Here is a 26,762-nt window from a genome sequence, read left to right on the forward strand (position 1 = left end):
CACACATGAAGTCTTCCACAGGATCCTGAATTGACCACTGTTCCATATTGATCAGTGCCACATCCATTTTATGACTTGTATTAACCTCCACCACTCCCAGAGGTTATATATTAGCACTCCAGTCCAAAACGAATGAAAGGATTTTCATGAAACGTTCAGGGTTGGTTGGAAAAATGCCAACTTAGAAGTGATTTAGTTTCTGCACTGCTCTGTAGGTTTGCTTGGAACAAACCCTTTTTACAAGAGGTTGGAGCGTCACATTTGGTCACGTGATCCGGACCAGTTAAAACAGGCACAAAACAGACATGTTGATTATGATTTGATTAAGTCACTGTCATAGATCAACATTTATGTTGCTATGGCGACAAAGGTGTAGGTTTACCAACGTTTGAAAAGGTTTTCTTAAGCGTTATGTCTTGTGACTTATTCGAACTTCGTTGCGCTACCGCCATCTGCTGTCCGTTTGAACTCATTGCATTTTCAATATTGAACATGATACGTACTGATAAAATATGTGTTGCAACACATCATTAAAAATAATGTGTGGTTTGAATAGTGCCTTTAAGAAGATGTTGATTTGAGTTTAGACAGTTCTGACCTACTGTGAGGGGTCGATGTTTCTCTCTTAACCACGTCTAGCAAACCTTATAACGAAGACTTCCATTAACAACAGCCCATATTTTTCCACTGCTCTCTCTGTGCTGACTTAATTCAACCGCTTCCTGTTGGCCCTAATGGCTAATTGACTGAGCGAAGGATAATAAGTGGCACGATAAACATTAAAAATGAACTGCAAAATCATGCAGAGGTTGTCGACCACAAAGAGACTTTTAAGTGAGAGGATTTCCTGGCGTCTCTTTGTTGCAAAGAAAGGAACGAAGAGTCTATGCCAGTTTATGCCACTACTTTCTCCCTGCATGGCAGAAAATGTTCTATGAATCTCAGTCAAAATTGCTTTGTGATTTATTTGATCATGTGACTCGTTTTTTTCATTCTTCATTGCAGCTGTGGATGATGAGCCACGTCGGAGTGTAAACATGGGAGTGTTGAAGTTGGCTGACGTCGAATTTTCGGACACAGCAGTGTATCAGTGTGAAGCCACTAATAAACACGGCTCCATCCTCATCAACTCCTACCTCCACGTCATCGGTAAAACCCGCTAGAAATTCCCTAGTCCAATTCCTGTCATGTTAAGTGTTTTTAAACGAAGGTTGATTTAAAAATGTGTCGAAAAGGTAAAATTCTTGGTGTGTTTTTCAGAGCTTCCTCCTCAGATTCTGTCTCCCAGTGACGTCGTGTACGAGGTCGCTGAGGGCAAGAACATTGAGATGCTCTGCGAGTCCTTTGGCTCACCCCGACCACATGTCGTATGGTAAGATATGCATTTCACTCCATATTCTCCTTTACAATGATGTGCAAACTCAATCCAGCATGAGCTGGGACTTCCTATCAGAGTCCCAGAGATGAGCTACTGACAGTGATCATGACAAAGTACCTCTGAATATTCTATATATATTCGATATATAATGATTCAATCTGTTGTTACTGAGGAAGCCCTTTTCGGACCATCTCAATCGCATTTGTGAAGCAGTGTAGTAGTATGCAACAGATCCATTGTTCGACCGATATTTTTAGTCTTGTTAGCCCTACTTTATCCAGAATATACCTCACTAAGTGTGGAGTGTTTTACACAGTTTTTTTTGTTGTTTAGGTTGCTGTTGCATGCGATATGCTATTGTGCGCCACCACGTGGTTATTTTGCGAAACAACGTGCTGTTACATGCACAGAATTTACCCAACAATTTTTGTTTTTCATGATTCCTTCTTTACTTTTGTTTGTTGCAACTACACACAAGTTGAGTCCATGTACTCACCATTGCAGTTGTGTTGTTGTTCTGGCATCTAAATTGCCAAGCCTTTCTTTCTTGCTACCAGGAAACTCACTCACAGTGATAGAGAGAGCTGCGGTGGTATTAATGTTCAAGTGGCTCTAATTGAAACAAACTCGAAGCCTAATGTTGGTGTGTTCTCTTCAGGGAGGCTAAGGACCGTGGTCCGCTGCTGTCAGATTCCAGAGTTTCCCAGCTGACCAGTGGGACCCTGCAGATTTCTAATGTCGTCCATGACGATGCAGGCACCTACGAGTGCTTCACACTCAAAGACTCAAATATTTCCATCTCTGTCCAGCTGAAGGTCTTCAGTGAGTTCACCACACACAGCTCAAAAGTTTTCATGTTTTGCCACTGTTTAAAACATGCTTTCTCTGTCAGATCGGACTATAATCACAACAGAGCCTCAGGACGTTCGAGAGCTACGGGGAACCAGCGCTTTCCTGGACTGCCGCTTCAAGAAAGACCCCAGACTGAAGGATTACAAAATCTTATGGCTGAAAGATGGATGGATGCTGGAGGAGTCATCTTTAAGTGACAAGTGAGTCCGTCGACAGAATTAGAAATGCCTATGAAGTTGAAAATAAATGTCAACATTTGCGCACAGCTTGAACCCAATAAACCTGGACAGATGGATTCACTCCAAAAGAGGGGAAACAGTGATCAGAATAATGGCAGTCACTTGCAGAGGTCATTTGTTTTTGGAAGCCCATAGGGAAAATAAGGCTGTAGTAGACTGGTTCATTTGAGTTGAAGGACAAACTTCTGCTAGTTGTCACAGAGTGTTTCCCGCTGTAAGCACTCATGCTTCTACTAGATTCAGGTCCAAATTTTCAAGTTCAATAATTGTTTTAAGTACCAACAAACTTTAACCTGTTTAGATCTCTCATGTTTGCCACCCGATTTGTTTGCCCACAGGTACACTGTTTTCAATAATGGCACCCTGAAAGTGACAGACCTTGAATCTGATGATACTGGCAGTTATACCTGCGAGGTTTCCACCAGCCTGGACAAGGTCATGGCCAGCGGCTCCATTACTGTTGTGGGTAAGTAGTATGTTGACTCCAGGCCTTTTAAGGAGGTAGCAATAATGCTAACCATTTCAAACTCACTAAAATACAGCACTTTTGACATATTGATATATATTTAATACATTCAAAACATAACTTTAAATCCTTCCTTTCCTAGCCAAATCATACATTTTTATTTAGATTTTTCTCTCGCCTGCAGCACCACCAGATCCACCTGAGAATCTCGCTCTGTCCGATGTGAAAGACTGGAGTCTCACCCTCAGCTGGATCCCTGGGAAGTCACACAACAGTCCCATTACAGGTAACTAGTATAATGATAACATTTGTATTACATGACTATAATATCACAATTATTTGGTGTGTGTCTTCAGATTTTATCGTGGAAGCTCGGGAGGAGCAGCACTCAGAGCAGGGCAAGTGGATGTGGGAGGAGATTAAGAAAGTATCGGGACAGTTTAACAACTTGGTGCTGGACCTACACCCGTTCTGCACCTATCGTTTCCGAGTCATTGCTGTCAACCAGGTCGGTCGCAGCGAGCCCAGTGAGTCGACTGTATTTTACACCACCCCACCTGCAGGTAAGTGAGCGTCATTGTTTGGTCATTTTAATGGTGAAACAGAGATTTCATCCCTTGTAATTCATAACAGTTCCACGTCATAATCCGACTGGCGTACGCAGCGACTCCACAGAACCCGACACGTTGGTGATCACCTGGGACGTGAGTATTGCTTGGCCACCCTTCAATTTAAATGTCCTTAAAGTATCTCCATGATTCCATGGTTTGTCTCTTCAGGAGATGCATAAGCGGCAGCATAATGGCCAGGACTTCCAGTACAAGGTGTTGTGGAAGGAACGTGGGGGTCAGTGGAATCACGGCTATGCCAAATCTCCACCGTTCCATGTGAACAACACCGGAACATACTCAGAATTTGAGATCAAAGTCCAGGCGGTCAACTCTCTGGGAGAAGGTCCTCGACCTAAAGCAGTGACCGGCCACTCAGGAGAAGACAGTATGTCACATAGAAGTATTTCAGTCTGCCTTTAAAAATCATTTGAAAAATGTTTTAGTAGAATTTATGGTGTTATTTCAGACCCAGAGGAACCGCCAACTGACATCAATGTAATGGTCATGAACAGCACAATCAGACTGACGTGGAATGAAGCCCAGAGGGTTCGGGGTCACCTGCTGGGATACAAGGTAAATATAACAACCTTTCAGCACCTGCTCTCCATCTTGTAGTGCTGGAAACTCATTTTTTTTGTGTCAGATTTATATTGAGAGGTTGGGTTCGCAAGGACCGAGGGGTCGCAGGTCACTTGGGAATCGACACCACCAAACAGGGAGAGAACAGGAAGGAAGATCGGAGCACAGCAAAGAGAAGCAGAGCAGAACAGTGGTGGTCCATGGAACAAAGACTTCAGAGGAGGTGTCAGGACTGCAGCTCTTCTCTCGATACGAGGTGTCCATGAGTGCATTCAACAGCAAAGGGGAAAGCCCTCAATCGCGCCCGGTTCACTTCATTACCCCAGAAGGAGGTGAGGAACGATGAGGAGCTTTGGCTTTTTACTGCTGATTTTTGGGAAACATTGACGTGTTTGTGTATTTCTAGCGCCGGGAGCACCTGCGTCACTCACCTATGAAAGTCCATCGGAACAGTCATTGATCCTGCACTGGACCCCACCGACTGAAACTAATGGAGTTCTTCTGGGATACATGGTCCAGTACCAGCAAGGTAGCGTCTAGCGCCCACCATTTGTGTCCGAGTGGCTGATGGCACTGCGGTGTTTCCTCTGCAGACGTGAAGGACCAGAAAAGTCAGGTGCAGATCGAGTTCATCAGCGACCCCAGTGTGACACACCTTGTTTTGGACTCGCTGGATTCCAGCAGCTACTACAATTTCAACGTATCAGCTTGGACGGCTGCTGGATATGGACCCCCGATCAGAACAAGGGGCGCCACCTTGTTTGATGGAGGTAAATAATAATATTCTCACACGAATTTTTTCTTCCTTTTCTAAGTGAACTATTTTAAACTTGTTCTGTAGTCGCTCCTACAAACATCACCATAACGCGTAGTGATACCTCACTGAACCTGAGCTGGGTGCCTGGAGAGCGCGAGAGGAACCACGAATTTCAGATCGAATATTGCAGAAAGTCCTGTAAGTCCACCTGAGAAACAAAACATCCTTTTAGCAGTGTTAAAGCTGGGTGTCTATTTCTGCAGCTGGTGGTCCGTGGGAAGTGTCAGAAGTGTTGAACTCCTCGCAGGGTTTTTACACGCTCACCGGCCTCAAACCTGGTTCTGAGTACCATCTGAGGATCATGCAAGGAAATGACAGCACCTGGCAAGTCCTGACTTTTACTGATGGGGCAAGTAAGTCTTGAAAACCGGCAGATCCTAAATTCAGGACCTAATATCAAGAGGTGATTATGTGATTGTTTTGTACTTCTTTCAAGGGCTGTCCAACATTTCTGGAGGGTTCGCCACCCAGGGTTGGCTAATTGGACTCATCAGTGCCATTGTGCTGCTCATCCTCATTTTACTCATCCTTTGCCTCATTAAACGTAGCAAGGGAGGCAAATATGCAGGTAGGACAAGTTTAAAAAAAACACACAAATTACATTCCCCGCTGTGCAAACGCCTGACTTTATTTTCCAAACAGTTAAAGACAAGGAGGACAAGGAGGTGGACTCAGAGGCTCGGCCAATGAAGGATGAGACCTTTGGAGAGTACAGGTTGGTACAGTTACAGTTTTGTCAAGGAAGTCACTTATTGGCTAGGATCCTGTCAGCAATATAATCAGGAGCTGTATGCAAAATGGCTGGATTAATTTTGTGTATATTTTTTTGTAATTAATACATGCCGTTTTTTATAAAAGTGATCTGTTATGGACACTTGCTATTGACAATGCTCTCTGTCTCACTTGGCATAGAGAAACCAATGTCTCCCCGTATTGTCCACCAGATGGCAGCAGATAGCAGACATACGCGTTCTGAATGTCGCGTTTCTATCGTTCTAATCTTGGTGACAACTAAGTATGAATAATGAACGTATTGAGTTTCTTCTTGCAAAAGCACTTTCTTTCTTTTCTACCTTTTAAATCCTACGTTCATTCTTTGCTTCCTCTGCTTCTATCGAACGCTCCATGCAGATCGCTGGAAAGGTGAGAACGCCATCTGCCGTCTGAAGTGTAATTGCATGCAGGAAGGATTCATTGTCTCAGGCATGCGTTGTGTTTTTCAGTATTCATTATTGAAACACAAGCGTGGCAATATGTTTACTTCTATATGGATAATGGGGTTGATATTTGATTGCAACCTCCCTGTGCTCTTGCAGTGATGCTGATGAGAAGCGTTCCGACAGCCAGCCGTCTCTGTGTGGCGACAGCAAACTGGGGAGTGACGACTCACTGGCGGAATATGGCGACAGCGTCGACATCCAGTTCAACGAAGACGGCTCTTTCATCGGCCAGTACAGCGGCCGAGCCCCAGTCCCACCAGGAAATGAAAGCTCCGGACCGGCCTCTCCTGTCAACGCGGTCCCTCCTCCTCCCATAGCTCCATCCATGTCAAGCATCTTGAACCGGCCGAGCTAAACACACACACCCAAAACACACAATCGCAGAGTTACACGCCTACAACAAAGGGACAGACCACTCCGTTCTCACTGCCTGTAATGCCCACTGACACACTGTACATACACCGTCTCAGTACATTCCACATGTCTGATGCTGTTTACGGGATCTTTTATACTCCACGTTTACACAACTCATTCTGGGAGGAAAGTGCGAGGGAGGCAGGCAATGGCTAAGATGAGAGGAAAGTGGTCCTTTTCTGAGAACAAAATATATCTATTGTTGTTTTGTCGCCACACCATTCCCCACCTCTGTGCGTCTTGCAGGCTGTGTTGTGTGCACGTGTCTTGGAAAGATTTTGCTATTTATTTTTGCGCCGTCATGGCAGCATCGCGCAGATATTTGAGTTAGGTGTGTATGCGATTGTTCACGCTCTCCTCGGGAGATACGTTGCCTTAAGTGAGTCTAGTTGAGTCTCCTCTCCTCCCTCTTCATCGTGCATCCCCTTGTTAATCACGGAGCATCATACATCAGGAGACACTCCTATGCAGAGACACAGCGATCACAATTCACGGCCGGATCTCTGTAGCAAAACCACATGAGAATGGAGGGAGGGCGAAATGAGAACCTAATGTATAGTTCTCTGAATGTAAATAGTACCTTACGATTGTCATTTTTATTATTTCATTGCTTTTATACAACGTTTTTTATTCACATGTTTCTCTGAGTTGACACTGCAGCTATTATGAGCTGCCCTGCTGTAGCATTTGTAACATAAGCCCCCGCCCACAAGCCCCTCCTCGGTATGTTCATTAGATCATTTAGGAAAGACTAGAATCATAGCCACCTCTTTACACATTTTCTTTTTTCTACTTAGAGAAGCGATTTTGAGATATTTTTACTCTTCATGGAGGCAGCACTGTTCTAATGAATGCAGGCGTGGTATTCCGATGTTCCTCCGCAGACCTAAGTAGGCTGGTACACATCAGCCTGGAGGGCTGGTGGTGGCCTTTGAGTGACACTGCACGGTTACTGCCGTTCATGGCGGCTTTCTTTTGGCAGGTACGACATCCAGCGTACAGTCGTGGCCAAGAGTACCCACCCAGAATTTCATGCTGTTTCTTCAGGAAGTCAACATACCTTTGATCTAGCGCTTTCATTAATGGCTAACTGATCTTAATAGATTCTCGAGATATAGTCCTAGGCTTCATTAGCTGATAAGCCAAGTTCTTGCGGTTCTTCGGCTGACATCAGTGCCTTTTTGGACACCTCAAACAATCCTGTTGAATGTCAATGGAAAGTTTGGAATCTGACCTGTAAATATGCTCAGATGCAATCGTATTTTTCCATGGGGAGGTTTTCGTCCAGACTTCTGAAGGTTTTGTCAAAGAGCATGACTTGTTTGGGTACTTTTCCACCGGCTGGTTTCCGTCAGTGGGATTGAACCGGCACAGGGCGGCACGTAAGCTCCACTGAAACTTCAGGTGACGTCCATTCATGGGTAGGGCCTCTGAAACACCTTGTTTACAGTGACAATAATGTTTCTCAAATTTTCATTTCCTAATAGTCCAATAAAAGCATTTCACCTCAACACGTTGCCTTGACCACCATCTATTCTGTATTCTCTGACACTGTCTGTTGCAGCTTCTTTGATAAATATAAATACATTGGGTAACATCATAAAAGCTATTTTTCAAAAAAAAAGTATTGTAACAAGTACATAGCTCATAATAACTCCAACAACAGTGCTATAATTATCAGCTACAGTCAACTGTTGTGATGAAACCCAGTGAGGTCAAAGGCCACGGGAAGGGTGGGATTGAGGGCTGCAAATATGAGATGTGCTGATATTGTACCTGCTTGCTGCATTGTCGCGCTGTACTGTATCTGACAACTAACCCCAGACTGTCAACTAATAAATAAACATGGATTATCCTGAGCAGACCCAAGCTGCTGACTCGGCTGCCTTTTTTGCTTCTTCACAATCCCGGAGGTTCTTGGTGGAAAGTTCCAAAGTAATGAAGAGAGAAACTCTTTTGTTTTGTTTAGTTTTTTACACCAAATGAAGTACTGTGTTTTGCATGAGCGATGGATGCCACCTTTATATGTGTATAATGATACAAAATAAATGGCTTATTATCTCTCTGCCATGGGCCTTTTGGGTTCATAAAACATATCCATTAGATGTATCTTGGGATGGCATCAGGCCCTTCAGATTAGATTAGATGTCCTTTATTATTTATGAATGGATTGGGACAGGAGACAGCTGTCATTAACCACTGTATTTTTGAAGCACAGAATAATTTAGGCTATAATAATTATCTAAAATTGTGCCCCAATGGGTGAGTAAGTATTTTTTTTATTTCATTTAATATATTATTAAACTGTTTTATTGATATGTATAATCATTATTTTCTTTATGTATTTAACCTTGTAAATTTTTCCAGGCGTTTTCTGTTATCTGTTCTAGTTATAGATAAGAGTCATGAGATGAAGAGAGAGTGCACTGCAAGACACTTTCATGCTTTTACAGCTTTATGACTCATGTGATACACCCTTTTAAGTGTCCATATTTAAAAGCAGAATATTTTAATATTCCTAAATGTCATTCCGTATGCTTGAGTATTGCCCGATATAGGGTGTGATTCTCAACCTGGTGCAAGTTGAGAGCGTTTTATACTGCAGAAGAATACGCCAGTGGAGTCGGAGGGCCATAAAAGAGTCCAAGACATGTCCAGTAGTGAGGCGAGGAGGGGGCCAGGTGCAGGATGGGGAGAACATGACATCTCTCCCGGGCCACTCTTGGGACCACAGTTAGTTCTGGTTGCCTTGGTCCAGATGGTCAGCCAATAGTCAAACGTTATCTAAGTCTCCTGGGTCAAACTCTGCCATGGAACACATCTCATTCTATCCGGGGCGGGAGTACAATAAAGCAACCTTTTAAGAAGCTAAGATACTTACAATGAATTTGACCTGTATTTGCTTGAGAACCCGAAGGCAACACGCGCGCCTTCTCCTGTCGGACCTCAAAGGAGTCCGTGAACGCCCCACGGGCGCTGATTGGCTGCTGCTGCCACACGCTTGCTCTCATGTCCCGCAGAAGTAGCAGTGCATTTGTCGCTCTTGAAGCCGAGCCTTTCTCCTCCCGTCTCCGAGACGCTTTTATACGACATTGCAAAGTGAAAGGCGTTTTAAATCTGTGTTTTTAACCGCGCAAAGCGCCCCAGGAAATAAGACGGGGCTTTGAACTGACCCCCTCTTTCGGGTTAGCTTAGCCCGTTAGCTTAGCACTGGTTGGCGACGTCCTTAAGTTGGACCAACACAAGGATATCCTCATCAAAGACCGACCCTTCAGCTGCACCTGGACCTCTGCATGCAAGGCTGGTGGGCAGTGCACATACGGTGTGCTAGGCCAGGGCGCGCGTGTGAAGTTGGCTGCTATTGGTGAGCCGCGGGGCTTCATTGTGCTGCCCGCTGCCGCAGCACCAGTCCAGCCTGCTGGCCCGTCCTCGAGCGCTGATCGATCACTTGGCCCAGACGAGGCTCGCTCGCAATCGCCAGGTGTTTTTGCTGGTCTGGAATATATTCAAGAAACACAATGATTCCCGACAAAGCCCCAGAAGACGACGTCTTCTATGGATGCCAGGAGTTGCAGAAGGAGGCTCACATCCCCACTTTTGAGAAATACAAGGAGCTTTACATGAAGTCTATTGAGAGTCCGGACGGTAAATCCTGCTGTAGCTTATACCTCGAGATGCATTGTCACATACAGTATGTTGTTCCACGCATTGATCTTCCTCTGTAATAACTGGAACAAAAGGTGGCTTGGCTGTCAAGTCAGCCATGACCTTTGTATAAAACCTAATTCTTTGATTTGTGTTTGCACCCGAATTACTTTTTTTATTAATAGGAACTTATTCTAATATAGATATTCAATCGCAAAGTTAGGCAAAACCAAATTTGAGCACATTTTAAGCTGCAATCTTTGTGAGCTCTGATTCAATATTTGAGCTTCGTCAAAACTGTGTCTGGTGCCTGCTTTACACTGAGAGCCTGTACTTCTACTGTAAAGCCAATTGATCTCTGGATATGGTGAAACCAGTAAAGCAGCATAACTTGATAAGTGCTCATGCTTTCACTGACATGCACCTTCTTTCACTTACAGAGTGGCTTTTCAGCTGCTCTTTTCTGACCCGAATAAAAATATTTTTAGTAAATATTTTTTAAATATAGTCCACTACTCCCTTATGTTTTATGTTTGCTCCAAGATTCTTGACGTCCACATCCTCAGCATGTCGATAATTGATTGACCACTTAGTAATTTCCTTTATTTATAAGTAAGATCATGGTTAATATCTCCCGACATGTTTTCCACCTGTGACATTTTGAAACGCAGTCTCTTTCTAAATTTGGTACAATATATGTTGGGAATTTTAACATCCTTTTGTCTTTAAATGCTGCTCTGAAATGTCCTCTGGCCATTAAAGTTGTATACTGCTTACTCCACCGCTGTCTTTTTGCACTGAATCTTAATATCGCTCTCAATCCTCTCTTTGTCCAGAGTTCTGGGGTGACATTGCCAAAGACTTCTTCTGGAAGACCAAACACAGTGGTCCGTTCCTGGATTACAACATGGACGTGACCAAGGGGGAAATCTTCATCAAATTCATGGAGGGAGCCACCACCAATATCTGCTACAACCTGCTGGACTACAATGTCCATGAAAGGAAACTGGGTGATAAAGTGGCTTTCCACTGGTAAGCATGGGAATTTGTTTATTTTCAGACACATTTCTATTCACTCAGACAAGTAAGAAAATTCAAACGTGTGCCTTTTTGTTTTGTCAGAGAGAGAAGTGTAAAATTTGAACTGAGAGGACCTCTCTAAGATTGTTATAGGCTCTTTGTGGGGGGGGGGGTTGTGTCTCAGTGAGCACAATAATAGGATTGAATACCAACAGATCAGATGAATGGCCCTGCTGTCCTTCCCTCCCCTTTGTCTTTCTTGCATACTTGGGTTTTGCTAGTTTCCCCCTCTTGCTTACCATTCAGCTTTCTCTGCCCCCTCACTCATCTCTTTTCACAGTTTCTGAATATCACCATTGCACTGAATGTTGTACATTATATGTTGTATATACTATAAAGTGATTCCATCGGACTGTCAAAGATATCACCTGTATTATTGAAGTTATCAAATCAGCTTCCTCTCCATCAGCACTTGACAAAATATCTTGTTTTTTCCTGTTTCAATTAGCTCCACTCTGTTAGTATCTGGTGTGAGTAAAAAAGGAGCTTGTTTACAAAACAGCCTCATAAAAATAGAATTCAAAGGGGAAAACATGTATCTTCCCTTTAAGAGCATTTCATGATAGTGGTGTTTCACCTTCAGGCTTTCTTCCACTGCTTTTCTTTCACTGCGCACTCTAACTATTGTGTGAATGTTGCGCTGATCTACTTGTATTGCCACAATTTTTGGGAAACTCCTTTCTGGTCAAACAAGTTTTTACCCACGTGCATGTAGTACCATACCACGTTTGTGGTATATATTCTAGATTAGAATAGAAATGTGTCTCTTCACATGGGACTTGCCTTTTGTCTCTGTGTTTTTCACACATACAGCGCCTTCCAAACTGTGTGTAACAAGGGCCCATTTTCAAACAGCACCCCCACTGTCTCAGTCGCATAGAGCTTATAATCATGCTAAAAATCATAGTTAGCCTGTGCCGTCTATTTTGAACTAGTCTGCCCCCAAGATTCTGCTCATGGGGGAATCAAAGTGTTAGTCAGGAGGATATTTGATACCTTAAGTTTTCACCGCCTGCTGTGTATTTATAGGCAAGTGTTTGTGCTTGCTATTATTGCTTCTTACTAAGATCTGTCTGTGGACTGAATTGAATGATTAATGGTTGTGTTTTTGTTATCACTTTTAAGTCTCACAGCGTTTATGTCTGCAAAAATCCGGTCGTCCACCAAAGACTGTTCTTGATTTTATTACACGGAAATGAGTGTAAACTTTTACTTTCTGAGTCCGTGCCAAACAGGACGGCAGGCACCACACCTAGGTTTTACACACTCGCATGCATTCATCTGCACCACTCGTTTCAAACAGGTATTCACCCCACAGCAAGGTTTGGCTCATCATTAAATTCCAGAAAAATAACTTTGGTCCCAAACAGTAGATTTGTTCAGCGAATCTTTCTAGCTTATGTGGAAAATATTGCGCAAGGTTTAGCTCCCTTCGGGCTGTTCTGATTTGTTAATGTTCAGGTGGAGAAATGCTCTACATCAACACTTTAAGGAGTGCAAATCACTCTATTCTCCAGGCAACTAACTTCTGGGGAGAGCAAAGAGCAGCAGGTAACGGACTAGACATGATAAAAACGTCATGGAAGAAGGATTTTTTTCTTGCATTCAGTTGGTGACTTCCAGTCACACAGCTGCTTCCCCCTAGAGGTCAATTCTGAGTTCACACGTGTGGAGGCTGCTCAATTTCGAATGCCCCATACATTAACTTTGTTTTGAAGGATGCATGAAGTGGTTTAACTGAGGAAACGTTATCCACTACTTAATAAGTCCCAAGATAAGAGTTCCAATTTTTATTTATTATTTTGTTCACTCCCGAAGACTCGTCATAACTGGACTTTGTTCTCCAAAGTGTGCTGTGTATTTAAGGCTACTTATTTGCGAGAAGATCCGGCACTAGCAGGGCACAACACCCTCAACTCAACTACCGTGTTGAGTTACTTTCCTACATGTTGTACCTTTTTATCCAGCAGTTATATTTCATTTAGAAATGTTATTGGGGTTTGTGTTCAAATGGATTTAAACACCGTCCTTCTGAAACAGAAGCCTGTCCTTATCTCCCTTGTCATTGCCTCTGTATTACATGTAATTAGACTCTGATGTAGCAACTTCAGAAGTGTCCACCTTTAGTTTGCATCACTCAATTCCCTTTTCCTTATTGAGGCTATAAAAGTCCACTGAGCTTTTTGAAATGGCTCAATCTGAAAATCTAAGACCCATTTCAGTGAAGTGATGCGACCAGACAGGTTGCAGAATTGCTAAATAGTTTGAGATAAAGAATACAGAACCTTAGAGCCAGAGCCTTCCAGTCAGTTAGAGTGTCTGTCGTTCTGTTTCTCTCAGAACTTGTTTCTATTCTGGTCCTTTTTCACCATTAGACCGTTGGCAATTCAACGTTAGAGCTTCTTCTGCTCATGTCCCTAAGTGAATTTCTCCATTATCAGCTGCAAGTTATTCTGCCTCCTTCTTGGGCTCTAAATGAAAATCACTGGTCACTCTGGCTTGTCCTTGGTTCAATTTCTCCCTTGGGTGCTCTGAAGTGCTAACTCAGTGCTGCTGCGCTAGGAGACTTTTGCATAAATTTCCTGCCTCCATACTGGTTTCTGCAGTACAATAATGTGTGCACCTGATTATTGATAGCTTTTTCTTTTTTAAACTCTTTCTCTGCAAATTGAAGTTACATGTTGTTGCACAATGTTTTTAAAATCAAGCGTTCTCAATGCATCTCAAATCCACTGCTTTTTTTTTGGTTCTTTTGTCTTGACTGCATGTCAACATCTCCAAAGTCTAACGCAGACGGGCAGCCTGGCTGCCCTTCACTTTTAAAGCTAAATACATTCAATAATCCGGAGAGACACCCCTGTCCAATCAGATTCCGTCCTCTGCCAGAGACTGTTTTATTTGGTACATGTCCTTGTACCATGGGCTGCGTCACTTTCTGAGCTGGTACCCTCATTTAAAATTGTCACATTTTCCAGACAAAAACAAAATGGTTCAAATGCAAACAATTCATCCCCAGCACAGTATTAGAGACGTTACAAAACCTGTAGTCAGAGTTTATCTAGTGAGTCAGTAGTTGAATTCTCATTTGACTACGTTTTAGTCAGGTTTTTTTTTTGTTGTTGATTTTGAATGTTGTCAGTAAGCACTACTGTTCAATCAGCCAAAACGTATTTGTTCAATCAGTGCTGTTGAAAGCTGCAAATCTAGGTGTTTGAGTTGGAATGTTTCTCCTAGGGAAGGCAATGACCCTGGCGATGAGTTGACAGTGACCTACAGAGAGCTGCTGCAGAGAGTCTGTCAGTTTTCCAACGTCCTCAAGTCGCAGGGTGAGTTTGGGTCTTGTTCATTCCTCTTCGTTCATGAAAACATGACAACACGAATTTCTAAAGAAAATGCATTCATCAGAGCAAAAGCACTGGAGAATAATTTTGTTTAATTGGGTAAATGTAAGTGAAGATATATTTCAATTTATGTCTTGCAGGATTATTAGGTTTAGTAGCTTTTAAACAACTTGTATATTTGTCATTTCATGATAAATTGACATTAAAAGTGCTGCATTACAAAGCCGTAATAAATGATTCTCTGTTTTGTGGCTGGATGGAAACCATAGCTTTAAATTTGTGTCATTGTCTGTTTGTCTTCACTTTTCAGGAGTTAAAAAAGGTGACCGGGTGTCCATTTACATGCCCATGGTGGTTGAGCTGGTGGTTGCCATGTTGGCGTGCGTCCGCATCGGTGCAGTTCACTCGATTGTGGTATGTCAAACTATGATGTAGTTGCTTTTTTTTTTACTTTTTGTTTTTTTAACGCATCTCTTTGTGTTTGCAGTTTGCTGGCTTTTCTGCCGAGTCGCTCTGTGAGAGGATTATGGACTCCCAGTGTTCACTTCTCATCACAGCTGGTGCGTTTCATGTTACACCTCAGTTCTGCAAACACTGTATAAGAATAAAAACTGGTAACTTGTGACCACATGGAAGATGAAAATCAACTGCCAAGAAAGAAAACTTATCAGCACTTTTGATGCTAACCAGATTGATTACATTCAAAATACTCTGCTCCTTCCAACTGAAATGAATGTTTATCTCCACACTCAAACTAGAAACTTGGCTCATGTTTCATGTGATGTCAAGCATTGCGTTCTACTGGCGTAGTAGTAGAATTGCTCAATCTCCAAAAGCTAATTTCATTCTGCATTTTTCACCCAGTCCTAGCAAAGCCGCAAGGTGATGATATCCAGATTATGGCTTTGCTCTGACACCTGTTCATCTTCTGCATGATTCAATTAATGGGGACCATCCCAAAAAAGATGTGCTGTTAGGTTTTTGTCTCTTGAATACAATCTGATAATGTCATACTTGTCAACTATTTTTTTTACAAATACAGGAAGCAAATTACATGTTGCAGTCGGGGCACCTGGGAGTAGGCTTTAATATCACAGGATGTTAATTGAATTAGCTGGGACATGGATGATTTCACAAACAGAATTAGCCTTGGTGGCAAGAGCATCCTGCTCTCAATCACGCGCCAACATCCAAACCAAACACAATTATATAAGTCGGCGCTAGAGACACGGTGCACAGCCCCATGGTTAATAACATCAGCATAAGCAGGACAAGGGAAAAAAGGAGCCATTACAGTGAGTCATTTGGGCTGGTTATGTTTATATTAAGCAGTACATCTGCCATTGTTTCTCTTTGTTGGACCCGCCACTCTTTGTTCATCTGTCTTAATTCCTCCTCCCTTCAGATGGCTTCTACCGAGGAGATAAGCTGATCAACTTGAAGCTTTTAGCTGATGAAGCTCTTCAGAAATGCAGAGACAAGTAAGACACAAACACAGACAGCATGTGAGCATTACTGTGATGAGGATAGTTTTTATGACTTAGCAAATATTGTCAGGGTTTGCATGTTATTGAATGGCACATCCATATTATTCTTTATGGGATTAACGGAGATGTATTCATTTCAGGGGGTTCCCAGTTCGCAAGTGCATTATGCTGAAACACTTGTCTGTAGAAGAGTCTCCTCTGGGTTCTCAGTCTCCTCCGTCAAAGCGGCCCTGCCCCGACCTGCAGGTAGAGGCCACACTTCACCTAAAGACAAGTCAAATGCTGTTGTTATATCGGCCTGCATGGACAAGTGTCTTTTATGAAGTCTTTTTTAGTAATTGATTATTCCTGTCCAGCTGTTTTGCATGTCAAATGTGGAATGTTACGATGCTTAATGAGATATTATGAGGATTATTCCAATATATTTGGGTGGGAAGGTTGTTTAGAATTATTCCTCACCAAGACTTCTTAAAATATTTTTCCATTTCCTAACTTCTGTTGTCATTGCTACTCCTGCTTTCTCATCTGTCTTGACGCCTTTGTTTGGGTTGTTCATAATTTGGGTTTTTCCATGATATATTTATCCCCCCATTAACGTTTCCTTCCTGCTCCTGCTCCCCTCCTTTCTTCGCTCTCATCCAGCAAGGGAAAAAGACAGAGAGAGTAAAGAAAGCTCGCCCGGTGCCGCAGGTATTTTTCACCCCTCGACTAAATCCCTGTAACGTTTTGTTTTGCTTCCTAAAGGGGAGATTCGCTCTTCAACAGAATTTGCCATAACACTGCTGAATGGTAAAAATAATAATGTTTTTTAGCAATCAATTTTTCCATAATGCTTTTGCATGTCAGTATTTTGTGAAAGTGATCACAGCAGATCAAACATTAAATAATTGGGTGGAACCCGAGTTATTTTTACCTGGAAACAGCAGCTGTTTGTTTCAGCTATGACGCTGAACTCATTTGTGAACACGCAAGGAGCCTCATCTGAGTTGTTAGGACTAACAAGACCATTTTGAGTATTCCCTGAAAGAAAGATCCTTGCTTAAGTTTCCAAATGATCAGTGTCAAAGTTGTCAAGACTAAAAAAAAGCAAATTCTCACACTGTTGACATCAATTAACACCGTTTTCTCACTTCCTGTTGTGCTCGTACACGTGTAACGGAACTTTTGTCGTAGCAAAGAACCTGTCTTTAGATGCTGTTTGTCCCTTAACATAAAGTTGTTGTGGATATGTGTTTTCACGGATGTTAACAATATTCAACTTTTCTGTGTCTATCCTTCATTTACATAGCTGCTTTATTCAAATCCATTTAGCTCATGTTACTGTCAATGCTGGTTACCAAAATATATGTGTTTTGTCTCGTCACCTGCAGCCTCATGGCTCTCGGCGCTCGCCAGCGTTGCATCATATAGATGCATTATCTTTCTGGGTCGGCCTGACCCGCGGCAACAGAGCGTACGATTTGGCTTTGGTCTTTAGACTTCAGTACTAGTGTGATTCTGATCATGCAAAGCGGTGGTTTAATTCAAAATGACCTCTGAAATAAAGAACTAATTGTGTTTCAGGACTGTGCCTTTATCACCATGGCAACAGGGTAACTCGTGTCAATAAATGTCGAGGCAGATTTACCGCTTGATTGCTTTATGCTCCTTTTGAATAATTAGATTTATGCATCAGGCTTTCTCATTAGTTTAAAAGGAAAAGTGCGCTGTAAAGTAACCGCCAGGATTCTGCTGATTCACTTCCACACAAACATCCATGTTTGTCTTATCTTTTCTCCTAGAAATGCATATTTATCTTAGTGATTAATCTTATCTTTTCTGTGTAGTATTGTGTAAAGTTACAGCGGCGATGTCACAAGTTTTCTTCGACTGAAGTCTTACGTCATTTCTCTTTCCACTTTCTTTCCCTAGAACACCAAACTAACCTGCTTCTCTCTCTTACAATACAAAGAAATGGTTTACTGCTGCTGTTTTTAGGAGCTGTAACTTTGCTGACGTTGTTTCTCTCCCAGGTTTCATGGAATCCTGAGGTGGATTTGTGTTGGCACACGCTAATGCGTGATGCGTCGGATGAGTGTGAGCCTGAGTGGTGCGAGTCAGAAGATCCTCTGTTCATCCTTTACACCAGTGGCTCCACTGGCAAACCCAAGGTTGGTGCTTCTTAGAAACATTTGCAAGGAGGTACTTTATATAAATAACAGTTCATCGGTGGGGGGGCGGGGAGGGGTGGTGCCATCTGGTCCAGAACCGTCTGCTACTTCTAAAGAAAAGTGTTTGCCCTGATCCGGTGTTTTCCAGATGTACAGGTGAAACATTTGTTTCTTGTTTTGCAAATATTTCATCACCTATTTCTTATCCATTCAAATATTTTGTAACACCTTTGTGACTGCAACATATAGACAAATGAACCGTTCCTCAAGCATATGGATGCAGAACTGGTGATCTGACAGGGTGTTATCGATGTGACTAGTCTTGAGTCATCAACCATCGAAGCTTCCACTTTTCAACGTCATGGACAAAGATCACTGTCTTTACGGACCATTCTGGAGTGATTGAAATATTACAATTGATGACCCATTGTGTTCCAATCCCACCTGGCATCTAAAGTTGTCCTGTTCCATCAAGTCTTTGGTCTCTGGTTCTCCAGGGTGTCCTGCACTCAGTCAGTGGCTACATGCTCTTCACCGCCACCACCTTTAAGCTGGTCTTTGACCATCAGCCTGACGACATCTACTGGTGCACAGCAGACATCGGCTGGATCACAGGACACTCCTACATCACCTATGGACCACTCGCCAACGGCGCCACCAGTGTCCTGGTAATTCAGAGTAATCTTCTGAGCTTCCTGTCTCATGGTCCGTTTCTAAATCGCACAATCTTTCTGTTCCAGTTTGAGGGGCTGCCTACCTACCCAGATGTTGGTCGCATGTGGGAGATAGTTGACAAATACCAGGTCACAAAGTTCTACACCGCCCCCACTGCCATCCGAATGCTGATGAAGTATGGGCCCGAGCCAGTGCAGAAGTGAGTCACTGAATGGCCTAGATTTTCTGTTACACAATCGTTTTAAAAATGTTTCTCTGCTGTGCGCAGGTATAAACGCGACTCTCTTAAAGTGCTGGGCACTGTTGGAGAGCCCATCAACCCAGAGGCCTGGCAGTGGTACTACAACGTGGTTGGGGAGAAGAGGTGTCCAATTGTTGACACCTTCTGGCAGACTGAAACGGTAAGGAATTATTCTTCCAAAATTTGTGTGTGCTTCCCCCTGGAGGACAGATGGTGTATAGCATCTGACGGGGCTTTCTCTGTTTCAGGGGGGACACGTGCTGACCCCTCTACCTGCCGCCACTCCCATGAAACCCGGATCTGCTGTGAGTCAAAACTTGCCATCCATGATGTTTCCTCAAATAATGGACATCAAATGATAATATTTCCAACTCTGCACTGCTCATCAGACATTTCCGTTCTTTGGGGTGGTGCCGGCCATCTTGAATGAGTCAGGAGAAGAGTTGGAAGGTCCAAGTGAAGGATACCTGGTTGGTATTTCATAATCCAGTATTTGGTATTCAAAAGTAGGCTGATGCTTTACATTCAACATTTCTGCGCCTCAGGTTTTTAAGCAGCCATGGCCCAGCATGATGAGGACGGTGTACGGGAACCACCCCAGGTTTGAAGCCACCTACTTCAAGAAGTTCCCAGGATACTATGTGACCGGGGATGGTGAGAACTGATGTAGTTTTTCACTCTGTGGCCATTGTGTTGTGGGTTTTTCGTCTTTTTCAAGTAAATTTGCCATTAAAGATCAATGTGGTTGATGGTTATTATTTCTAGTACCCACCAAAATTGGAATTTTTCCACCATTTTTTAAAATTGTATTCATTTTGTTTTCAGTCAGATCATTTATTTGTATTCTCCTGCAGGCTGTCGACGAGACAAGGATGGCTACTACTGGATAACCGGCAGAATAGACGACATGTTGAATGTTTCAGGTGAGACAGGCTTAAGGGCGTTGATCTTTTCTGTGTTTTAAGAAACTTGGAATACATTTAGCTTCATACATTTCTGTGCCTCTCCAGAAGTCCCCCCCAGGGGAGGCCCGCCTCACACTTAAAATGCCTCTGTTATGTGTTGAACATATTTCCCCCCCCCCCCTCCAGGTCACTTGTTGAGCACCGCAGAGGTGGAGTCAGCTCTCGTGGAGCATGATGCTGTCGCGGAGGCCGCTGTGGTGGGCAGGCCTCATCCTGTCAAAGGAGAAAGCTTGTACTGCTTTGTGACGCTCAATGAAGGAGTGACATTTAATCGCACGCTGGAGGCCGAGCTCAGAAAACAAGGTAACTTGTGTTAAAGTCCGCTAAAACATCGGAGCCCGTGTGGTGAGCGCACATTCAGTTAAACGGATGTCAAAACATTTTTGTCCACTGACCACCACTTTGCAAATCATAATCCTTATTTTGTTTTTGTTTTTTTCACGGCATGCAAACTCAGCTTTTCTGACAATAATGGATTTCTTGTTGTCTCATTCCAGTGAGGGAGAAGATCGGTGCCATTGCGACACCGGATTATATCCAGGATGCTCCTGGACTTCCCAAGACCAGATCAGGTGAGAAGAAAGTGATGGGTTTGAGTGTTTGGTTTCAATTGTTTACACTTCCTGGTTCTGTTTAGCGTAACCCGATCATCAGCACGTCTTGAATGTAACAGAGAAGCCTTTCTGCTGCTCCAAACTGCAGCTTCGGCTACTCCATTGCTATACAGTTTGTACCAGGTGTTTGATCTGAGCTGTCAAGAGTTCGACGTCTTATTCTTGTTTGCAGGAAAAATCATGCGACGAGTGCTTCGAAAAATTGCCTGTGACGAGAGGGACCTCGGCGACATATCCACACTCGCTGACTCATCAGTTGTCGACCAACTTTTCAAGAACAGGTGCTGTACATCGGTGTGACGGTGGTCGTGACCGATCGCGGCGTGTCATTGTGCCACTCACCACCCGGGAAAAGGGAGAAGAAGCTGGAGGACGAAACTCATGTGCTTGGTCAATAAAAAGTCTTTGGCTCCTGAGGCGGATGAGTTCCTCTCACTGCCCCCCGCTCTCCTTTCACAAACTCTCCAGGAAAGCGACTGTTTAACTCTTAGGGTGCTTCGTACTCATCAAATATTTTATCAAGCCTACTAGATTCCTAATTCTGTTCAGGTAACGGGGCAGGCTGGCGACTTCATTTTGCTTTCTGCTTCACGGTAAATCATTATTTTGTGACACTTTTTCTACGATCTCATGTCAAGTGCAGTCTTCAGCATACCTCCTCCCCATCAAGGTGTGGGGAAAGCTGTCATCCAGAATCCAAAAACTTCTCAGTGTTGTTTTGTTAAAGGTAGATTTCTGCAATTTTTTTTTTTTTTTTTTTTAAACATATGATGTAAATTTCCTGAAAAACTGTGGAACGACAGCTTCTTCTACCTTGTCAGGCAGGTACACCTCATGTTGAAGCATTTCACTAAATTCCCCTCTTCGCAGTTATTGAAGGTACAATTGAAACTACTGTGCAAGTCTGCTGTGTGAAAATCGAAACCTTAGGCCTGATTTAGAATTTGAACGGCTATAGATTTATCCCTGAAGTATTGGTGTCTGTGTGCCAAGATGATCTGGATCTGAGGTGTTTGCAATGTTATATTCAGGATTCATGTTTTGTCGACCTGTAATTGCATTTCTACTTTTGTGTTTTTGGTCTTTCTGTCCCTGTAAACAAAACTGAACGACTACTGCTCCTTTATCCTCTGTCTGCTCCTTTTAATTGTTTTGGGTCAGTGTATGTTAATGAGATGAATTTAAATCATGGATTTGTCAAAAGAAAGTCTGTTATTGACTTGAATGTTGCTTGTTCTTGTGCCGATGACTTGAGCCGCTCCTCTCATTTAGGTGAGCTAATCTGCCAGAGTGCTTTTGAACTCCCGTCAGCTTAGTGAAGGAAGGAAAGATGCTGGTGAGAATGAGCAAGTCAAACATTTGTTCTGTGTCCTATTCAAACGCTATTCCCAAACGTCATGGAGCCCTGCTGATGGCTGCAGGTACTACAGCTCTGTTCTGTTTTGTTTTGTTTTCCTAGTTAGCAGTGGTCACTAGCTATCAAAAGAATTTCAAGAGCTTTGAAGCTGAAATTAAGACATTCAGGAGTCTGACAGGTGAGTATTTAAATCAAGGTCAGATAAATGAGCCCTGTGAATATCACCCTGATGAATATTCCCAACACAGACTGAGACTGGTTTCTTACTCGGCTACGCACTGAGATGTGCTCTGATCTGCAATTTCTGCCTCCATATATTCATGTGTTCATCATGGACCTCTGATCCTCGCATCAGGTGTTTGAGTGTGATGCTGAATTGGCTTTTTGCACTGACCAAAGAGAGGATAGATGTTAAAGTTAATGACAACAACCGCAATAACAGGCCTTATAGCTGTAACTACTCCACCTGGATTTTCTTTTCCAATGTAAATATATAAAGCAATATTTTAATCATATTTTGGTATATATTCAGTGGTTATGCGTGTCAATATTATTCAAAAAAATACATTGTCTGATATATTGATTTTTATATTTACATATGTGTTATTTCTTCATATTTTTTATTCTATTCACTTTGTTTGCTTCATAAAAATTACGTTTTTTGAAATGACAATTAATGACTTAACTTAATTACTAATAAATTAATACTTATTAATAAATTGCTAGTGACTACAGTTAATTATTCATTTTCTTTTGCTTGTCATCTTTGGTTCACACGGTTTTCTGACCGTATGTCACTCTTATATCAGATACATCTTAGAAGTATCCTCATGATGACCTCTCATGTGCATATGTTGCCTTAGTACTGCATCAAGTTCTCTGATCAGAGCCATCACCACTTGACACGATGTATGTTATTTGAAAGAGGACAAAAGAGTAAACGGGTCATGACGCGGTTTTATTGGGTTACGTCAGCCAAACACACAACACGAGCCTTCACTACAAGTCATTCAACAACACAGATAAACACACAGAATGATTTCACATGTTTCAGTGCACATGAGTTTCACATCTATTATACGACTTCTGTCTCCTCTCAATCTTTTGGTGAGGGAGCTCAGTTATCCGGGTCACCACGCAACAACAGGTCTGAATATGGCAACCGGACTAGGTCATAGTCAAAGCAAAGGCTTGATCAGTTCTGGTGAGTTCTGGCTGATATCAGTGGAGCTGAATGGGCAAGGATGGAAGGAGATATTTCCTGGTCTGGCTGCCATATTCAAACCTCTTGTTCTCCTCTCAATTGTAAACAGAGGGATTTAACCTCTCGTTCCTCGGCCACTGGAAGTGTTCCATTTATGCTGCTGTATACGACTCAACACTTTCACACACACACATTTCACAAATAAATATGTCTTCTGTTGCTCTATGTACAGTTCCACCTTTCTCATGTAGACTGGGGTGAAATTAGTGATAAGTTTGTGTTTGTTCAATAAATAATGTTGCTTGACTTTGAAACATGTTTGTTGCAGAATACTAGAAAACAACAAACCTGATGATGCAACCCGATGATGGTGAAACTGTCCCTTTCCCCCTGAAATGATGGCTATTTCGCTGTGCTACTCATTCTGGGGCACAGAGATGGCCGGGCCTTTGGGGTCATCAAAGCGGTCCATCGTGCGGAGCTGCATGATCATGTGCAGGCCGTAGGTGAGCACGAGGACCATGAGGAGGCTGGTCAGCAGCCCCATCCAGATCCCAGGAGAGAAGAAGCCGGCGCAGTCGCTGGCGTACGAGAACTCGCCGCCCGAGACGTTAAAACCTTGGATCTGTGGGCAAGAAAGAGAACGGTGTGAGGTAACTTCGACAGTCGGATGCATTTTGTCAGGATGAGCTCTTGACATGTGCATATTTTGTTTTTTTCTTCTTAGTGTGAATGTGTGAAATCTGACATGTCTAACCTGGAAGTCTTCAATAGCCACCCTCCACTGGTTGGCTGCGTCTTTGGGTGAGTGAGGAACAAGAAGAGGCCAGCGGAAACTGCTGAGCGACTGGCAGCGGTAGGAGTACTCGGCTGGAGCGTAGATGTTCCTGCTGCCGTTAAAGGTGGCTTTCATGTTGTCGTAGGCCAGCTCAAGCGTGTCGAGGGTGAACCAGCGACGTGCAGACACCGTGTAGTGACGCTGACTCATTGCAAAGCTGCACACAAACATTAGCACTTAGTATTGTGTGAGTCTTCAGTGGGAAACCTAAACATAAGCCTTGTTTTTACAATAAATTATGGAGAGAAAAAAAGAAGCAGAAACTCACGTTAGTTTGAAGCTGCGGTGGCCCAGAACATTCTCATAATTCAGAACCAGCCTGGCGAAAAAGAATTGTGGAGAAATAAGAAACTTTAATCTTCAACCTTCAAGTGTCTCACAGAACTCACCGTGCTTTGGTTTTGTTACAGCTGGACCCGTGCAGCTTAGGGCTGACTGCCTCTCCAAATGTGGACGGGGTCAAATCGTGTTCCTCCCAGCGACCGTTGCGCAGGATTTTCACCGACAACCCTTTAGCCCACATGAGGATGCAAGTCTTGTCCCCCTCCTGCGAACACAAAGAAAGGCTTAAGCTGCCAGCACCACCAGGTAAGACTTGCTGAATGAAGCGCATTTCTTCATTTTCGGTCGTGCTCCTGTTCGCATAAGTAAAATGCAATGAAAAGCAATGCGATTTCTTGAAATGAATAATGGGAGCAGGGCACATCGATGCGTCACCTTAAACTCCACCGGCGCATAGACTCCAGCCCTCTGCTTTAACTTGCGCTGGCGCTCTCGTTCCCTCTCCCTCTCTCTGTATCCTCCCCTGTACTGCAGGAGAGCGCGCCCCCCGCCCACAGCGGCCTCCACTGAGAGAGCTGCTGCCTCCTGTCAGCACACAGAGAAGTGACTAAAACAGGTGGCAAAACGATGAAATATTTTCAGCTAGCATCTCAAAGGACTCACCCTGGAGGGACGCAGGGCGGTGTAGATGGCTGTGTAGGGAACCGACTGGGCCTTCATGATGCTCAGCACTTGTCCGATCATCTCGTCTGAAATCCCAAACACAAACACTTTCCGTCATCGCACATGAATCAAATGCATTCATGAGCTTCAGTGTCCAACTCACCATTTCCACTGAGAATCTCTTTAGGGGACATCATGTCAGAGCTGGAAAACAGGTGTATTACAGACATTTGTTCTAAGATGTTCTAAACGTTCAGATGCTTTAAGATCTTGGTGTATTTACCCAATGCTGTAGGGCAAACTGAAGACCAACAAGGCAGGAGAGGAGGCGTTCAGCCTCAGCTGGCTCAGCGTCTCAGGGTCCATGTACAGAGGGGAGGTCTCCAGTTGGTCCTGCAGCTGACCTATCACTGCGTTGGACGCTGGCCAAGACACAGCAGGTAACACCAGCGGTGCAGATGAGGAGCCCAGAGCAGCCTGCAACACAGCAGCTGAAGTAACGGAGGACAATATGTTTGCTTATAGCAAAGACCTCACCTCAAGGTTGGGGAACGCACTGTCCTGCTTGTTTCCAAACGCTCCTCCATACATGGTGAAGTCCTCCACACTCATCTACAAGAATTCACACTTTATGACCGACATCCTCCTGCAAATATGTCAAACCAATGGACTGTTTGGGAACAGTCGGGGACACTAACCTTGTCTTGAAGAAACAGAAGCACATTCTGTGGACCCACAGTCAGAGCTTTTTCCAGGTAAGAGACCAGCTCCTGCTGGCTGACAATGTGGCCAGACGTGGGGGGAAACTGACTCGGCAGGGAGATCCTGTTGAAGATTGAGAATCAGCCAATGAACATAGAAAAAAAAAATATATTGTTCAAATACACTCCATGCTTTATTGATTGTTGGGCTAAAGAACTGCTCAAAAGAGTGCAAGAAAAATGCAGTTATAATAATTTTAGTAATAGTCATAGTAATAAAAAGGATTTTATCTATCATAATTACATGCCTTTTTTATATGAAAAGAAGCATTTATTTGTAAAATGCACTGGCGAATGTGTGAATATGTGCGAGTATAAATGTTCTCAAGTCTGTGTTTGCTTACAGGCCGTTAACTGGACGCTAGTTAACGGGGCTGCCGCGACATTACAGGGCAGAATTGTTGAGCTCACAAGCGTTTGCTTCCGATGATATCAAACAGAAAACGACCACCCTCCTTTCCCACCCGACGGCTGAGTATTAGCGCCGTATTACACCGTCGCTAGCAGAAAGCGCTACCAAGGACAGCTCACATCCGGGAACCTTCCCAGCCGAAAGCGCAGCAACCATGTCAAATGTAGTGTTCGAGTCCTCACCCTGCACTCGTCCACAGGATTAGGGGCACTTGTTCCTCGCCTGACGCCGAGTTCAACAAGGCAAACACGGCGATAAACGCGGCCGCGCTCCCGGAGATGCGGTGGAGGTGCATCGTCCCTGTCGACGCCATCTTCACTGTCCAGCTGGCGACCTGAGTACGTGACGTCACCGCGGATGAAGCCTTGGTTTGTTTGTGACGTGTGATCGTTCAGTGGCGACGTTGCGCTCTTTCATCCAGACTTTCATTCCTCCCGAATTACAATAACATTATCCAGTATGAATCTGGTG

The 26,762-nt window shown here is 43.5% G+C and overlaps 3 protein-coding genes across 6 annotated transcripts in view; 2 read left to right on the forward strand and 1 right to left on the reverse strand.

Annotated features, from left to right (window-relative positions):
- The window catches only part of LOC128749452 (neural cell adhesion molecule L1.1-like), a 30,390-nt gene extending 21,945 nt beyond the window's left edge, over positions 1 to 8,445 (forward strand). For 2 of the 3 annotated variants that reach the window (XM_053849083.1, XM_053849084.1), the window contains 19 exons: positions 1,006 to 1,149; positions 1,261 to 1,372; positions 2,037 to 2,200; positions 2,271 to 2,430; positions 2,808 to 2,935; positions 3,120 to 3,221; positions 3,292 to 3,498; positions 3,569 to 3,639; positions 3,715 to 3,931; positions 4,013 to 4,119; positions 4,190 to 4,457; positions 4,532 to 4,654; positions 4,719 to 4,895; positions 4,967 to 5,080; positions 5,146 to 5,295; positions 5,379 to 5,510; positions 5,585 to 5,657; positions 6,074 to 6,085; positions 6,259 to 8,445. In XM_053849083.1, the coding sequence (XP_053705058.1) occupies positions 1,006 to 1,149; positions 1,261 to 1,372; positions 2,037 to 2,200; positions 2,271 to 2,430; positions 2,808 to 2,935; positions 3,120 to 3,221; positions 3,292 to 3,498; positions 3,569 to 3,639; positions 3,715 to 3,931; positions 4,013 to 4,119; positions 4,190 to 4,457; positions 4,532 to 4,654; positions 4,719 to 4,895; positions 4,967 to 5,080; positions 5,146 to 5,295; positions 5,379 to 5,510; positions 5,585 to 5,657; positions 6,074 to 6,085; positions 6,259 to 6,517 (2,720 nt within the window). In that variant the 3' untranslated portion in view covers positions 6,518 to 8,445. The remainder of the gene's footprint in view (positions 1 to 1,005; positions 1,150 to 1,260; positions 1,373 to 2,036; positions 2,201 to 2,270; positions 2,431 to 2,807; positions 2,936 to 3,119; positions 3,222 to 3,291; positions 3,499 to 3,568; positions 3,640 to 3,714; positions 3,932 to 4,012; positions 4,120 to 4,189; positions 4,458 to 4,531; positions 4,655 to 4,718; positions 4,896 to 4,966; positions 5,081 to 5,145; positions 5,296 to 5,378; positions 5,511 to 5,584; positions 5,658 to 6,073; positions 6,086 to 6,258) is intronic. The other variant, XM_053849085.1, reaches the window with a different exon arrangement.
- Positions 8,446 to 9,554: 1,109 nt separating this feature from the next.
- Positions 9,555 to 23,961, forward strand: acss2 (acyl-CoA synthetase short chain family member 2). Of its 2 annotated transcripts, XM_053849585.1 has the most exons (19): positions 9,555 to 10,221; positions 11,058 to 11,253; positions 14,536 to 14,627; positions 14,953 to 15,056; positions 15,130 to 15,202; positions 16,048 to 16,123; positions 16,270 to 16,375; positions 16,772 to 16,819; positions 18,142 to 18,279; positions 18,777 to 18,947; positions 19,020 to 19,153; positions 19,223 to 19,355; positions 19,444 to 19,500; positions 19,585 to 19,665; positions 19,741 to 19,849; positions 20,050 to 20,118; positions 20,287 to 20,463; positions 20,658 to 20,732; positions 20,947 to 23,961. In XM_053849585.1, exons 1-19 carry the CDS (start codon positions 10,095 to 10,097, stop codon positions 21,072 to 21,074), a joined length of 2,094 nt encoding a protein of 697 aa, XP_053705560.1. In that variant the 5' UTR covers positions 9,555 to 10,094; the 3' UTR covers positions 21,075 to 23,961. The 2 variants fall into 2 exon arrangements, with proteins under 2 accessions (XP_053705560.1, XP_053705561.1); XM_053849586.1 differs by lacking the exon at positions 16,772 to 16,819.
- Positions 23,071 to 26,641, reverse strand: atp6ap1a (ATPase H+ transporting accessory protein 1a). Its single transcript, XM_053849587.1, has 11 exons — positions 26,474 to 26,641; positions 25,817 to 25,943; positions 25,656 to 25,730; positions 25,402 to 25,595; positions 25,282 to 25,322; positions 25,119 to 25,204; positions 24,891 to 25,040; positions 24,563 to 24,720; positions 24,442 to 24,492; positions 24,093 to 24,330; positions 23,071 to 23,960 (listed from the first exon to the last, which is right to left on the reverse strand). Exons 1-11 carry the CDS (start codon positions 26,602 to 26,604, stop codon positions 23,751 to 23,753), a joined length of 1,461 nt encoding a protein of 486 aa, XP_053705562.1. The 5' UTR covers positions 26,605 to 26,641; the 3' UTR covers positions 23,071 to 23,750.
- Positions 26,642 to 26,762: the final 121 nt, after the last annotated feature.

This window comes from Synchiropus splendidus, chromosome 18 (genome assembly GCF_027744825.2).
Source record: "Synchiropus splendidus isolate RoL2022-P1 chromosome 18, RoL_Sspl_1.0, whole genome shotgun sequence".
NCBI classification, from domain to species: Eukaryota; Metazoa; Chordata; class Actinopteri; order Syngnathiformes; family Callionymidae; genus Synchiropus; species Synchiropus splendidus.

What these genes read in the sequence shown, in the direction of transcription:
- acss2 (XM_053849585.1), top strand. Translation starts at nt 10,095, where the DNA reads ATGATTCCCGACAAAGCCCCAGAAGACGACGTCTTCTATGGATGCCAG. An exon ending in TTCACTTCTCATCACAGCTG is followed by an intron (nt 15,203 to 16,047) that starts GTGCGTTTCATG and finishes TCCTCCCTTCAG; the next exon opens with ATGGCTTCTACCGAGGAGAT. An exon ending in GTCCAAGTGAAGGATACCTG is followed by an intron (nt 19,666 to 19,740) that starts GTTGGTATTTCA and finishes TCTGCGCCTCAG; the next exon opens with GTTTTTAAGCAGCCATGGCC.
- atp6ap1a (XM_053849587.1), bottom strand. Translation starts at nt 26,604, where the DNA reads ATGGCGTCGACAGGGACGATGCACCTCCACCGCATCTCCGGGAGCGCG. An exon ending in AGTTTGCCCTACAGCATTGG is followed by an intron (nt 25,323 to 25,401) that starts GTAAATACACCA and finishes CCTGTTTTCCAG; the next exon opens with CTCTGACATGATGTCCCCTA. An exon ending in AGAGATTCTCAGTGGAAATG is followed by an intron (nt 25,205 to 25,281) that starts GTGAGTTGGACA and finishes TTGGGATTTCAG; the next exon opens with ACGAGATGATCGGACAAGTG.